At 43.0% G+C, this 14,564-nt stretch overlaps 1 protein-coding gene across 1 annotated transcript; it reads left to right on the top strand.

Moving 5' to 3' along the window:
- Positions 1 to 9,022: 9,022 nt before the first annotated feature.
- LOC120410590 (histamine H3 receptor-like) lies at positions 9,023 to 14,132 on the top strand. The gene is made up of 3 exons (XM_039558239.1): positions 9,023 to 9,411; positions 9,480 to 9,646; positions 11,824 to 14,132. Exons 1-3 carry the CDS (start codon positions 9,186 to 9,188, stop codon positions 12,709 to 12,711), a joined length of 1,281 nt encoding a protein of 426 aa, XP_039414173.1. The 5' UTR covers positions 9,023 to 9,185; the 3' UTR covers positions 12,712 to 14,132.
- The last annotated feature ends 432 nt before the right edge of the window (positions 14,133 to 14,564 follow it).

Here is a 14,564-nt window from a genome sequence, read left to right as displayed (position 1 = left end):
TGCATATAAACATGCACAGAGAAACCTTACTCAGTCTAGGAAAAGACAGCATGAAATCAGTAATAGAGCAGATTATAGCTGCACCCAAAAAATGCACAAGTGATACAAAACCCCTCTTCTAGGTACTAGAAGGGGAAGTACAGCAAATATTTTACCTGTGACTAGAAAAGGGACTGACTTCTAGTAAAATCAGGTTAGCCTAAATACCGTAGATATATGGGATGTTCTTATACTTTACTCATGATATTATTCATTTAAGCTTTCTGAGGCCCTGGATACAAATAACATCATATCATATCATATATCATATCATCTTAGTCTAAGGTAAGAAAGCTCAGCCTGGCACCACTGCTCTCTTCTAAAGCATCTCCCTCCAAAGCAGCTACTTGGCATGGCCCTTGTTGCAGGCTTAACACCCTTAACAGTTACTGCAGAGCCATGAACTGTAACTGAGAATTCCTGCTCAGAAACAGGAAACCTTGCCCAAATAATTTGTTTGCATAGTTTGTTGGGATCCTGGTCTCATATGGTTATCTGGGGATAGAAGCAGATCCTTCAAAACATGAAGGTTTTGTTGCAACCAAAACAGATGGAGACACACAGCCTACTGAAGCAGCAGCTGGAAAAGGCAGCTGGTTCATTTGAAGCAGGCAGCAGCTCTGCTGGGTTTAGGTAGTCTTGTCAGCAAACTGGAACTGGAGTGGAGACTGCTCAGGATGTGGTGATGAATGTCCTATTCTGCTGCCTCTGCAGCTGAGAAAAACACAGGCTGTTCAGGGAGCATCCCTCCTGACACTGGCTGAGGAGCAAAGTCTGTACAAGATTCTGAATAAGAAAATGAAGCTGCTAACAGCTTATCAAATTGTGATAGCTAGTTAAAGCAAAGACTATGGCCATAGAGAACAAAACAACCCTTATTTTCTTAGTTTCATGTCACAGATGACTATGTAGAAAAACATTTTAAGATAACACCTTCTGGTTGGTTTTATACCACTGACCTGCTGATTGCCAAGAATCCCATCCATTGTGCATCTCTGCTTCTATGAAAAGTTCCTGTGCAGCCACAACCTCTGCATGGTCACTAAAGAAGAGAATCCTAGGAGGGAAAAAGCCAACAAAACCCAACAAACCAAAAGGTCCTGAAGAGACACACAAGCAACTTCCACAGACATTGATGTATTTCATAGGAAGGCAATGGGAGCTTTTTCTTATGTAGTAGATTCTTCTTAGCCAATAACCTCTTATTGTTTAAGTGTTCCCATTAGGGCTGGACTCAAAAGGGTGGTCACAGCCTGAACAGATGCATCAGAGCTTGATTCTAACTGTAAGGAGCCCTTGAAAACCTACACAGATGAAGAGAAAAATGCCAAAAATATCTATCATTAGTAATTGTACTATCATTTGTCATTTACCATAGTGTCACCTCTCAGAAAAACCAGCATGGATCAGTCATGATCAGTGTAGGGGCTAATACCTTTGAGTATTTGAGAAATGTTATACCCTTTTCACCTTAAAATTTTAAAAAAATTCTTCACCCTGTCCATGGAATAAATAAAGCTATTGCTGCATCAGAGAAAATCTGAAGGTTGATCTGGTGGAAGAAAACTCATTAATCTCTATGATGAGATGACAAGTTCACCACCTAGCTAGAAGTGCAGCACCCGTGCTTCTACTCCATTTCAATTATATTCTTTGTACAAATAATAAAACTGAACTCATCATCAAAGGATGAGTATCAAATTTTAATACAGCAGATTTTTTATTTTCCTTCTTACAAGCAAGATGAAAAATTAATTTGATGAATCTACACTATGTCCCATCAGACAGACATGCATGAATGAGTATTCACAGGAACTTCAGGCATCTAAGTCAAGTTCCAGTGTTCAAAGCCAAGGTCACTCTGGATAGTCTTTGGGAAGCACAGACCCCAAACGTTGGTGTCTTGATTAACGCTGGGAGGCAACTACCTTACAAACTCAGCAGAATCTGGTTAATTTACACCAATACCCCAGCAGAGCAACAAATGAAAAGACATGTAATTCACTTAAAATTTAGACTGGGATGTGAAGCTGCATGAAAAACTGCAGAAGAGTCTCATTGCTTTCTATAAATCCCAGATCAGTGTCTTCTTCTGACCATCTCTTAAATATTTCATGATCAGGACCAAACAAATATTCCACTGAAATCTGGATTTTGACTCTCTTTGACAGCATACACGGGTTGTTGTGGTGACAGTTTGAAAGCTACAAAAATGCAGAGCGATGTCAGAAGCTGTTTTTTTATTAGTCAGATATAATACACACACATTGAAATCCTTGAATTTCTTGGTTGAAAGGTCAAAACTTTAGGGAAAGGCTTAGGGAGAAAACATGAATTTTTTTTATAAACAGGATGAGGTCACTTGGAACATGGAAGGAAGTATAAATGAAATCACAAGTTATATCAAAATGCTAATATTAACAGCTGAAGGAAGATAAAAGGGATGGAATTCCCATTCCTGAACTGACACTGAAGGCTGGTTCAATGACTATAAAATACAGTGCAAATCTAAGGGCAAGACAATCCCCCTGACAATAATTACCAGGTGTTAGCAAGAAAAAGGCATTTTTATTATTACAGATGTACCTAGCAGAAATGTTATTACCCATTAAAATCCCCTATTATTCTGCTGTCAGTTACCATCTGTTAATGAAGTCTTCATGATCTGACAGCTCATTCTTTAGTTGTCATCCTGTGCCAGTCTCTGGTTCCCAGCCACACTGTGAGCTGAGCCTTCATATATTACACATATCATGTGCTGAGTTTTCCAGGCCTTCACCTCTGACATCATCTTTATCTCCTCCTTAGGTGACATCCTCCTATGCAGCCAGCCCATGGCTTCAGAGAATCCTTTGTAGACTGATAAGTTACAGACTTCTGTGCTATTCTGACAGTGTGGAAGAGTATCCTTATGATCAAGCATTTCTTTCATTTATAATTCTGAAGTTTGCAAGTCTCCTGTGAGACACGTCTACTCGAACATTTGTCATTAAGAGGTATTTAATGCTAATTATCCTGCTATTCCTTAACTGTCTCTCAAGAGTAGTTTTTAAGTTTCCATAGATACCAGCTCTGTAGCTCTGTTAAATAGTACCCTTTCACAAAGTTGTATTTTTTCCCCTCAAGAAGAGACACCTAGAAACCTGTACAACTACATTTATGTTGTAACACCTCCTATGCACTCTGATGCCTCTCAGATGCTCCTCTCCCTGTGTGATACTCCCACCACTACACAGAGTGAGGAGCTTCGGGTGTCACACTGTATGTGGCATTTTAAAAAAAAGGTCCACCAACATGCAGCACACTGAGAGGGAAGCCACAAAAACTAGCCAAAGGGAAACTCTCAAAGAAACAGACTTTAATTACTTCTTTTCTCAATTTTAGATGGCAAAATCTCCTTTGCAAGGAGTCGTGTATATGCTGGAATTCTACAACTAGAGCACTCTCCTGGGGAATAAAAAAAAGGCCAGGGGTTATTCATCAAAAACCAAAGCACATGTCCAAATAAACAGGTTGCAAGTCCCTCTTCTCCCTGCAATAGCTGTCACTGCAGCACCTCTAGAGATGTGGGGAACTCAAGTTCAGTTTTCTCCTCAGTCTTTCAGCTTCCATCCTGAACACGTGAATGAAGAGAGGACTAAATGGTTCTACCTCTGCCACATCACAGAAGGAAACATGAGCCTAAGATATGTTGCAATATAACCAAATTTCACCCATGTAACTCAAACACTTTGCCTTTTTGGCTTTGAATGGTCTGACATCAGGCCAGGTCTGCGCACTGCTTTCCAACTCAAATGGCTAATTCTGATACTCTCTTTAATTTCAGAAAATGTTTCTGATATCCTTTCCTCCAACACACCAGGTATCTCAGTTTATCACCTTATGAATGTTTTCAGAATTGATGGTCATTTATTATTTAATCTTGCATTGTCCTGCTAGATGCAGGCTGCTCTCAACAGCAAACCCCTAATTATGTTCCCCTTTGATGCATGCATTCATCATCTGGCTCTGGTTATGATCAAGGCAGAGATTGTGAAAACCATGGGCTAACATAAGAACCTCCAAACAGATCAGGCCTTAAATCCTGTCTCCCACAGAAAGCTTTGCTGGGAAAAGAGCATGAAAACAAAGCAATCACATAATGAAACTTCCCCAGAACACCCTCCTAGTCTCCAAGGATTTGCAGCACAGGCAATTCTTGAGAATGAAGTTGCAGGTTTGTGTTCAATTACCCTCAATGGATGAATTATGGTCAGAATTTACATGAACTTTCAGTACCCACTATGCCCAGGGACTTCTGATACAATGATAAAATGCATGTTTAGAGATGCTGGGGAGAATATTATAAATCTGTGCTTATTATCAGCTTGCTATGGAAATACCTTCCTGGCTGGGGCCAGGGGAGATACAGAAGGCAGATGTGCTTCCAGCTTATTCCTGGGGAATGCTGGACCAGGAGGAGACACAGAAAGCAGCCATGCTTCCCACTTACTCCTGAGGAATGCCATCTCCTGGTGGAAAAGAAGGTGTTGTGCAAATACATTCAAATGGTAGAAACACCGTTGCCTAGAACTTGAGTATCACTCTGGCTAGAATTGCCAGGTTAGCAAGATTATGTATCTGGACATTGTCAGTGCAAATGAAAGAGGTGACAAGCCGGGGGAAACGGAACTTTTCCAAGGATTAAGGAAGAAGGAACTAAAAATGTGAAATAAGCTGCAGTCTGGGTACCTCTGATTTTTGCAATGCTCTCATCACCAATACATTGTTAAGAGATATTTTGGAAGTCTGTCCAGCTCTCATTGAGTGTAACCAGAGAACATTTGGTCCTCTGTAATGTACTTGCAGCCAAAACTGTGATGACATCCTTTGATGCTGGCAACATAAATGAAATTGCCTAAGTGAAATACTGATGCATGAAGTATCCAGGATGGGAAGCACACCAATGCCAAACATGCCAGACTGCTGCACTGGTAATACAGGGTACCAGGAATAACAGGTGAAACTGGTGAATGAATCCAGAAGGAGCAAAAGGAAATAAAGCTATTTGTAGTGCCTATGTTTTGTTACCATGCTTCTCAGTGAGAATAAAATTCTGGTGTAACCTTAAGGCAAATTGCCTATGGGATGACTATTTCTACTTGTTGCAGCCTAATTATCCATGTCCATTAGTTAAATCATATTTCAAATCTCTCATCTGTATTCATCAAAATCATAAGTCCTATTTCTTGACAAATTTTTATTAAGACAATAAAGCCAGACATCAAGGGGGTCTCAGGCTTGTGATATTTGGGTGAATTCCCACGGAATGGGACATGGCAATCATGGCCTCCCCTGGAGTGCACAACACAGAGCAGACCCCAATCACCGCAGGCTGGCTCTCCTTACCTCCCTGATTCTGCCTCTCGTCCACGTGTGAGCACAACAGGGTTTCATTAAGCAGCAAGTCACACTAGAAGAGGATGGAAACCAGTTTCTTGATGTCTGAGCAGGTGACAATGCCTCTCAAACCAAAAGGGTTGCAGTCTGCTTTTTTTGTCCTAGAGCCATTCCCTTCCAAGTGCCTTAAAACTGGGCTGGGATAACTCCAACCCGCTGCTGCTACTGACACCTTCACCAACATCCCTATCCCACAGCCACATCATTCACAGGACTAAGTTCTAGGGGATGTTTCCTCACCAAGGAAAATACCTCTTTAGTAAATGGTAGGTAACATTGTGTACTCTGAAGCAGATGCCTTTCCACTGGCCCGCATCAAACAGTTGACTTTCCTCTGCATGTGTGGGAACAGGTAGAAAATGTGAACTGTATCATATGCAGGAAGACTTCTACAAAACATTAAAAAAAGATGAAGGGAATCAGTATGCAAGCAAAACCCTGGCTGGCAAAGGGTATAAGACTAATAGGAAATGCTCATGGCAGAATTTAGTTTTCGCCATTCATTTAACTAGGATCAGCTCCAACAGCAGGATTTGATTTCCCAGGTGATAAAGCCTTATATGCATTTTCTCAGAGAGTCTAAAAATCATTCTTTTTTCCTGGCCAAAATACCAATCACTTATAGCAAGAGGATAGTTGACAACAACCTCTAAATACTAAATGGGGCTATTAACAAGCAAATATTTCTACAAGATTTGCAAAACTACTAATGTATAGTTCCTTTTAAAGAAGTGAAGGTTCCAGCTATGGCATCCCACTCTTGAAATCTGCAATAATTGCCCTTCAGTTCAGTACAGAGCAAAGCTTCAGTAAAGCTTTGGTACCAGAGAGCTTGTGGCATACTGAGAGAACTGCCCTGCATGTGAAATCTTCGGACTGAAACGAAGTATCTCTGTAAAGAACAACAAGAAGAACATTATGTACAGTGTGCTATTTGGCAAAAGGCACAATGATTTAGCCTTGGGTTCAGATTCAAGCAAAGACCCAATGTAAATGTATTTATTACCTTACTTAACTGTCTGCAAAGAAGATACTAGCTGAGAAGGTCTTCAGCACCCTGTGGCCCAACAGGCTCTCCAGCCAGCTGGAGTGTAACCCCCCCTCCACGTGGTTTCCCAAGACTTTTTGGAAGCTGATTTTGGCCTGTTCTGGGAAAAGTGTTAATCTGTCTGTGGCGTGGGAAAATCATTCTGTTTTTCTGTCATTGCTCTGGATATATTCACCCACATATGCTCGAGTCATGGGAAATGGCATTATTCAGACAGCTCTCAGAAATTACTGAAGGATGTCTTTGGAAGTGAAAACACTTATCAGGAAATCACAGGAAACAAAAGTTAAAATTTCAGAACACATCAGTATTGATATGACTTGGAAAAGAACACTACATTTTTCATTATTTTCTTGGGCTATTGTCATTTCTCTTTACTGACTCTAATAATTTATGTTTCTTGCTCTGAGGATTAGAGAAAGATAAAGAACAAAATATGTTTTCAGAAAAAGACAGTAGCTCAAAGGACATTAAAAAAATGCTTTTTCAGAGTAAAAGAAAACGCTTGAAGTCTGGATTTTATAACCTGCTGTTCTGAGAGTGCTACCCACCTAATGCACACTTGGTCTCTGGACAGCACTAGCACAGTCTTCAGCAAGAAGTCTCCAAAATGCAGAGTTATGGACTGATGGTTCATGTTCTTAGGAACAGAGTTAAGACATCACCCTTGCCAAAGCAGCAATAATAAATGAGCATTAAAAGGCAATAAAGGTAATTATGGGACTTACTGAGAATCTCAAAATCTGCAAGGAGGTAAAACACTACGAAAGCTACTTCACATAAAGAACACAAGTTTACATGCTGCAAACTCACTGAGCTACTGTAAAATTACTTTACATTAGAGGAGTTAAAGAGTATAGCAGTTATTCATGAAAGAATAAATTCTCCCATGTTTTCCTGGTGCTTGAGATATTTTTCTCTTTTGAGTCTCTTGGCTGACTCTTTATCTTTTATATACCACAACACAATCAGAGAGCAATAAATATTACAAACTTGATCTTGTCCAAACTGAAGTGAATGGAAAACTGCCCAGCTGAGCTCAAACGGTAGAGAAAATGAGTCCCCAAACTAGAGGTTAATAAAAATAACTGTGGTAACAAGCTTCATTGCTCCTTTCACTTTTGTTTTGCATGGCTTTACTTATTTGCTTTAGGGAGATAATGATGTGGGGGCATGTAAAAGAGTATTTTGCTCACACACGTTAGATATGCAGATGCCGTTTCTGTCTATGGACTGGCCGTATCATAAGCAGTGTAAATTGCAAAATATCCTCAGTGGAGTTCCTGATTTCCAGGGATTAACTGGCCTGGAATTTTACTTCTAGCATTGAAAAAGACTTGATCTTTTCCCCTCAGTAGAAGGCCGGTCCACTGTTACCCTGAAAACACATGCTCCAACCCAGACAAATAATAGAGAAGTTATTCAGCTGCTCTTGTCTTACCTGATGCCCATTGGAATAGTTCTCTTCAGAAAGCTGCTGTAATTGCTTCTAAATTTATTTCAAACTGCTAATTTATGCAAATCTTTTATAAAAGAGGAGTTTACCACATGAGAAACACTGGCTGAATTAAGGGAAGATTATGCGTTGGTACTGAGCAAGTTCTGTTGTCTTTTAGTGATAAAGGGGCCCTACCGAAGGCAGCAAATCCCAAAGTGCTTACAGCCTCCACGGAACTCTCATGGAAAGGGAGGCAAAGCCCATCCCTCAATGGCCACGTATTTTAGGGCAGATGAAGATCCAGTGGGTCAAATCAGGAGAGCAGAGGTAAAGCTGTATTTCCTCTTCTGAATTACCCTTCAAGTAAACAAACCTCAGCAGCCTCAGCAGCTCTTTCAAGGGTCACTGTGTCCCCCTCGTGCTCCCCAGGCCGCCTAAGCCATCTTGCCAGCGGCTGAGGGAGGCCCTGGCCCTTTCCTGGCCGCTCCTGGGTTCAGTTTTTGGAACACACCTGCCTTCCGTAGTAAAACTGGCTGACATCACTGCTACAATGCACTTTAAACATTGTCCAAGTCCCTTTTTAAAAGAGACGTCTCAGAAATACCTCATTCCAGCAAATTTTGTGAAAACGAGTCGCCAGGCAGAGCACTGAGCCCTTGTTAGCGCTGCCACGGAGGGGAAGGCTGAGGCAGCCGGAGGCAGAGCTCAGCAGAGGCAGAGGATGGATCCCCTGAGGGCGAGAGGGCAGAGCCCGCCCGGAATGGCAGAGAGCAGAGACCATCTGAGAGCCCCGCGGGCCATGGGGACGAGCTGAGGTACGGCGTAGGAAATGAGTCACAGGAACAAGGCAGGCAACCGCGGCTTCCCCGGCTGCAGCTGCGAACGGACTGGGGAGAGACCGGGAGAGACGCTGGGAGCGTCACGGCCAGGCTGGGGAGGGGCGGGCACGGGGCGCTCCCGCCGAGCCCCAGAGCCCCGCGCTTCAGCCGCGGGCAAGAGTTTAGTGCCGCAGTCCCCTCCCCCAGCGGCGCCACCTGACTCCGGAAAGTTTTGCAGACCCGGCGCCGTCCCCAGCAGCAGGTGGCTCGGGCTGGGCTGGGCTGGGCTGGGCTGGGCAGAACCGCCCGGCCCCTTGCTCCGCCCGGCGGGCCTGAGCGGGGCGGGGCGGTGCTACAGCCGAGAGCCAGGTCCGGGTAGCAGCGCGGGCTGTCCGCCGGCACCATGGGCTGGGACGGGCGGTGGCTCAACCTGTCCGGCAGCGCCTGTGCGGCGGGCGGGCCCTTCCCCGCCGGCACCGCCGCACTGCTGGCCGCGCTCATGGGGCTGCTGGTGTTGGCCACGGTGCTGGGCAATGCTCTGGTCATTCTGGCGTTCGTGGTGGACCGGAGCCTCCGCACACAGGGAAACTTCTTCTTCCTGAACCTGGCCGTCGCCGACCTGCTAGTGGGTGAGTGCCGGGGCGCTGCGGGAAGGGGGCTGCGCTCCGCCCGTGTCACCGCCGAGCTCTGTCCGCAGGCGGCTTCTGCATCCCCCTCTACATCCCCTACGTGCTGACGGGCGAGTGGAGGCTCGGCAGGGGCTTGTGTAAGCTGTGGCTGGTGATGGACTACCTGGTGTGCACCGCCTCCGTCTTCAACATCGTACTGATCAGCTTCGACAGGTTCATCTGCGTCACCAGAGCGGTAAGGGCTGAACAAGGGGTGCCAGCGGGGGCGGTAGCGGCTCCAGGGGATGCCCTTCCAGGCAGGGTGGTTTGCTTAGGTCGCCTGGCTTTCAACGGCCTTGACCCTCTCTCAAACAGCACATGAGACAGGGGTGATCGAGGAGCTCCCCTCAGTCCTGAAAATAGTTCTGGGAGTGATCGGCTTTGCCAGAAAATGCATTTCCTTCTCACTTTTACGCTGGGAAAGGTACTCTACTTGAGAAACAGGCAGAGGCTGTGTCTGCAGAGGGAACAAGGTGTACTTATTTCCTCCTCGAATAAGCTTTAAAAGTATTACCCAGCTGAACCAGATCTGCTCCCTCAGGACATGGCCGTGCCCCTGTTGGCAGCTGATAGCCCACGGCAGCCGAGCCACAGCCCAGCCGTGGCACAAGGCGGAGACCTCCTTGCAGTGGGTATCAAACTGTCAGGGGAATTCCATGTGTACAGCCGTGTCTGGGTCAAAAGTGGCAGATTGTAAATTAACATCTTTCACAGGATGCAAATGCTATTTCGATGTAAGAGACACAGAAATAGCTCAAGCCATGCCTGGAGCATGCCAGTTATTAAGAAGGGAAGATTAGACTTTGCACTTTATTTTCACCTAGACCATAAGGCCTAAAAGTATTTTGGATGATGTCAAAATAACACATTTTACCTGTTAATAGGTTTCACACTTCTACACACACTTCCTGATTATGTTCCACCCACATTTTCTTAAAATGCGCATTTAGTTTCGTTGCTCATTGTATATCACAAACAGTACAAAGAGGCTGGAGAATCAATGCAGCAGTTTATATGCACCTTGGTGTTTTACCAACTTCTTTTCGAAGAGGGAGAAATGAACAGATTAATTCTTAAACAGTCAACACTCAGAATTCCTTTATTGTCTAGGTTCTGAATTAGCCATGAATTTTTCTTTCATAAACCAGTCTCTCATGACTATGCACATAGTATAAATATATAAACTAGATGGTTTCAGAAACAGAAACGGAAACTGGTCATAATAAATGAAAAAAATCATCCACTTTAAAATACTTCAAATTAATCCCTCATGTAAAAATCCCTCCCCAAGCAAGAGTACAGAAAATGACTGTTGGGTTAGGGCAATATGAGAACATATGAACAGGAATATGTGAAGTTCCAAATTATTCTCCATCTCAATGAATATAGTAACTTCCTCCAAGACTGCTCCAATTCAGACACACTCAGGTTTCCTCAGCTTTGTGGCTCCTCTACCAGAACAGCACTGGCTGTGGAGATCAAGGCCCACAGATGGGGGCAGTAAATACGAATCCTGTACAGAATTTCAGGCTGAGGATTTCATATTCCAAACACTGTGCGACAACACTGTGGAGATGTGAAGGGTGAATTCCAAGCCACTGCTTGAGTCCAGTACCCCAGGGAATCAGAACAGAGGTAGGAGATCATGACTAAGATTCTGATGAATGCTGTTGCTCATATGGCTTACTGACTCAGTATTACTGACACACTTACTGTTTTTGCACCTTAGCTTCTCTATTTTCCAAATAATGGAAATCAGTTATTCTTCCGTAAAGTACTTTGCAGACCACAACTCCATCTATACACCTTAACTGCAAATAGCAATACTGCAAGTACTTCATGAAAGAATGAAATTAAGTATATCAAACAGAAAAAGATGATGTATATTAAAATTTTTTTGTGTGATTTTCGCATTAAGAAAAAAAGTCTCTCTACAAAGTAGAAAGCAAAAAGCTTGCATGATGTTCTGTGAATTCCAACTGTTTTACGTATTTCAAATGATTTAAGAAGTCCAAATAAAGGGTCACTTTTCCAACCATCCTGTAAACAGGTATCACAGGTAATGCAATTAAATATGAAGCAACTGGTGACAACCAATTCTAGGAAGAGCAGTGGTTATTTGCTTTGAAGGAGACTTGGTTTGCTAGCTTTTAAGATCTGAGCACCATTCTCAGAACTTACTCAGTCACCTTGATAAGGTTTCTTGGAAGGCATATTTCAGAAATAACTTTTCTGTGCTACCAGTAAGCTTGGTACAACCCTCATCCCAAAAACAGTCTCTCACCAGCCCTCACAAGTGACTGAGGGCCATGTTCCAAAGCAGCCACATAACTTTCTGAGATGCGTGTAATGTATGTGATTTCTGTCCCTCAGGTCAGCTACAGGGCTCAGCAAGGGATGACCAGAAATGCAGGACTGAAGATGATGACTGTATGGATTGCTGCTTTTCTCCTCTATGGGCCAGCCATTCTCAGCTGGGAGCACATTGCACAAAAGAGCATCCTCCCTGAGGGAGAATGTCATGCAGAATTCTTCTACAACTGGTATTTCCTAATGATTGCCTCTACTATTGAATTCTTTACACCTTTCATCACTGTTATGTACTTTAACTTAAGCATTTACCTCAACATCAGGAAACGCACATTGCTCAGAAATGAAAACCTCTCACCTGCTCAAGAGGACTGTGAAACGCATTTCCAGGGGGGAAAAAGGGAGCACGCTATATTTTTTGTAAAGCCAGCTAACAGAGACAAACACGAGAAGAGAGCAAGCAGCCTCCTTCCCCCAAGAAACGCTCCAAGGCTTCAGGCCACAGCTGAGCTTGGCAATCAGCCATCAAATCTGAATGTCAGTCATGACCTTCCACCCCTCCAGGTGGATATAAATACCAGGCATCCCACAAAAGGCTTCTTCAAAGCAACAGAAAGCCTTTGCCACCCCAGCAGCAAAGTGGACACTGCTAACACTATGGCAAACAGATTTAGACTTTCCCGGGATAGAAGAGTAGCAAAGTCTTTAGCTGTTATTGTCTGTGTGTTTGGGTTGTGCTGGGCTCCATACACACTCCTGATGATCATCAGGGCAGCCTGCCATGGGCACTGTGTGCACTATTCCCTCTATGAGATCTCATTCTGGCTTCTGTGGGTGAACTCGGCCATTAACCCTATTCTCTACCCACTGTGTCACATGAGCTTTAGGAAAGCCTTCATAAAACTCCTGTGTCCACGAAAGGCCAAAATTCATCCTGACATTTTGATGTGAAAAGTAGGCAGGCTGAAAAGTAGTACATTTTGTATTTTGGTGGGAGCACCAAAAAGCAAGTATTGCAATACCTGCAGATGTTTATGGAATACTGGTAAGTAGGCACAAATGTAGATATTTATGAATATGTAAAAATACGATCATCCACATAGCTGGAAAAGTCACAGCAATTAAAAGAAAGGTCATTTCTTAAAGCTCTTTGGGAAAAATAACACCAACAGTATATTTTCTGGTAATGGGGCACTAGTGTTGAAGTGCTAAAAACAAAACATAACTTTCATTGCTAATAATTAGAGTTCAGGCTCTGTCACTTTTAATAACTGTAAATATTACTGGGATTTCATAAAGCATTAATCTTGGATCTGCTACATCTTATCCCAAACCCACTCTAAGACACCAAGAGTCTCAGTTGTTAAGTCTAGGATGCTTTCCCCTCCCCACTTAGTGGCAAGCCAGACAAGACATGACCAATGAAAAAAAGTAAATACAGGAAAAGCATGAGACAGGAGGCAGCACAACAGTGATGTTACCAGAAAAGCTAAGCAGCTGTAGCAGGTAAGGGAGAACTGATTTGAGTGAAAAAGGTGATGGAGACAAAAGAGAGTGGAATATTTAGTTGAAAAAAAGTCCAGGAACAGAAGTATAAAAGGGTTTTGAGCTTTGTAATAGGAGATACAAGAAGTGGTAACTTATCCACTGGAAGAGTTTCACTAGGCATTAGCACTGACTTCCTGCCCCCCACCAGGATCCTGCATGGGCAGGAATCTACTGAAGTCAAAACTCTACTCCTTACAGGGCTGAAGGTATTACTCAATGTTTTGCTGTACAGATAGAGTAAGCCTAAGTAGTGTATGAGACCCATGACAGAGCTTTAAGTAAACTTCCAGGAATTTTTAAAACATTTACAGTTGGACTTTTACTACTTCTGGCTAGATTTTTTTTTTTTTTTAAAGTGTTGTTTTCCCCTGCCCCACCCATTGAATCTTTCCATCCAGCATGTCATTAGTGGTCAAGAAAGTATCACTTGAAGTGTTTAGCTATTTCCCAGGTTATGCATCATAACTGGCATGACTCAAAGTCTGTTACAATTTACAGCCTTCCTACTGCCCAAGAGTGTTTCTGCTATTGTGCTGTCCACAGGAGCAGCTCACACAAACTGATCCTGAGTTTGGAGTATATTTGCCCCACAAGGTGTCACATTGAGCATCACTAATGATACAAGTTTGTTCCACCATCACTAGCACTAACTACATAACCTAACAGACGCTTTCCTTTGCTGACAAGTGATAGTTACTGTACAGCTCTACTTGTCTATTGCCACAGTCAAAATGTATGGTAATACAATTGATCTTAAAGTTTACAGGCAGTATTTTGAAATTGTTTACTTTGTAAACTTTCAATAAAAGTAATTAAGAGCTGTGGAAGAGTCTTAACTGTGTAGCCCTAACAAGTGGGAGAGGGGGAAAAAGCACCAGTCTACAACATTTGGGTGACTGCAGCTGAAACTGCAAACTTATTTCAAAGACACTTCCTAAGTTACAAGGACTGACACTGAGGACTAAACAAACATGGTTAGCAAATACTGTAAACCAGGAAGGGAGATCCCTACACTATGAATGTATCCACATGAACATCATCATCACATTCTCCTATGGATGTGCTATAACAAAACAGCTTAACAGTTCTACAAGGAACAGCATCAACAGATACAGAGGAACGTTAAGATTTTTGAATTAGCATTAATTATATCCCTGGGGAAGTAAAGCCTTTAAATTATCTCCCCATTCATTCCTCCTCCCCTCCAAACCAGACTATTCATTAGTATATTAATGATCTAATTGTTGTCTGCTCTG

This window comes from Corvus cornix, chromosome 11, assembly GCF_000738735.6.
Source record: "Corvus cornix cornix isolate S_Up_H32 chromosome 11, ASM73873v5, whole genome shotgun sequence".
Lineage (NCBI taxonomy): Eukaryota > Metazoa > Chordata > Aves > Passeriformes > Corvidae > Corvus > Corvus cornix.
The sequence above is the reverse complement of the archived record's forward strand: the minus strand, read 5'-3'. Positions and strand labels throughout refer to the sequence as shown.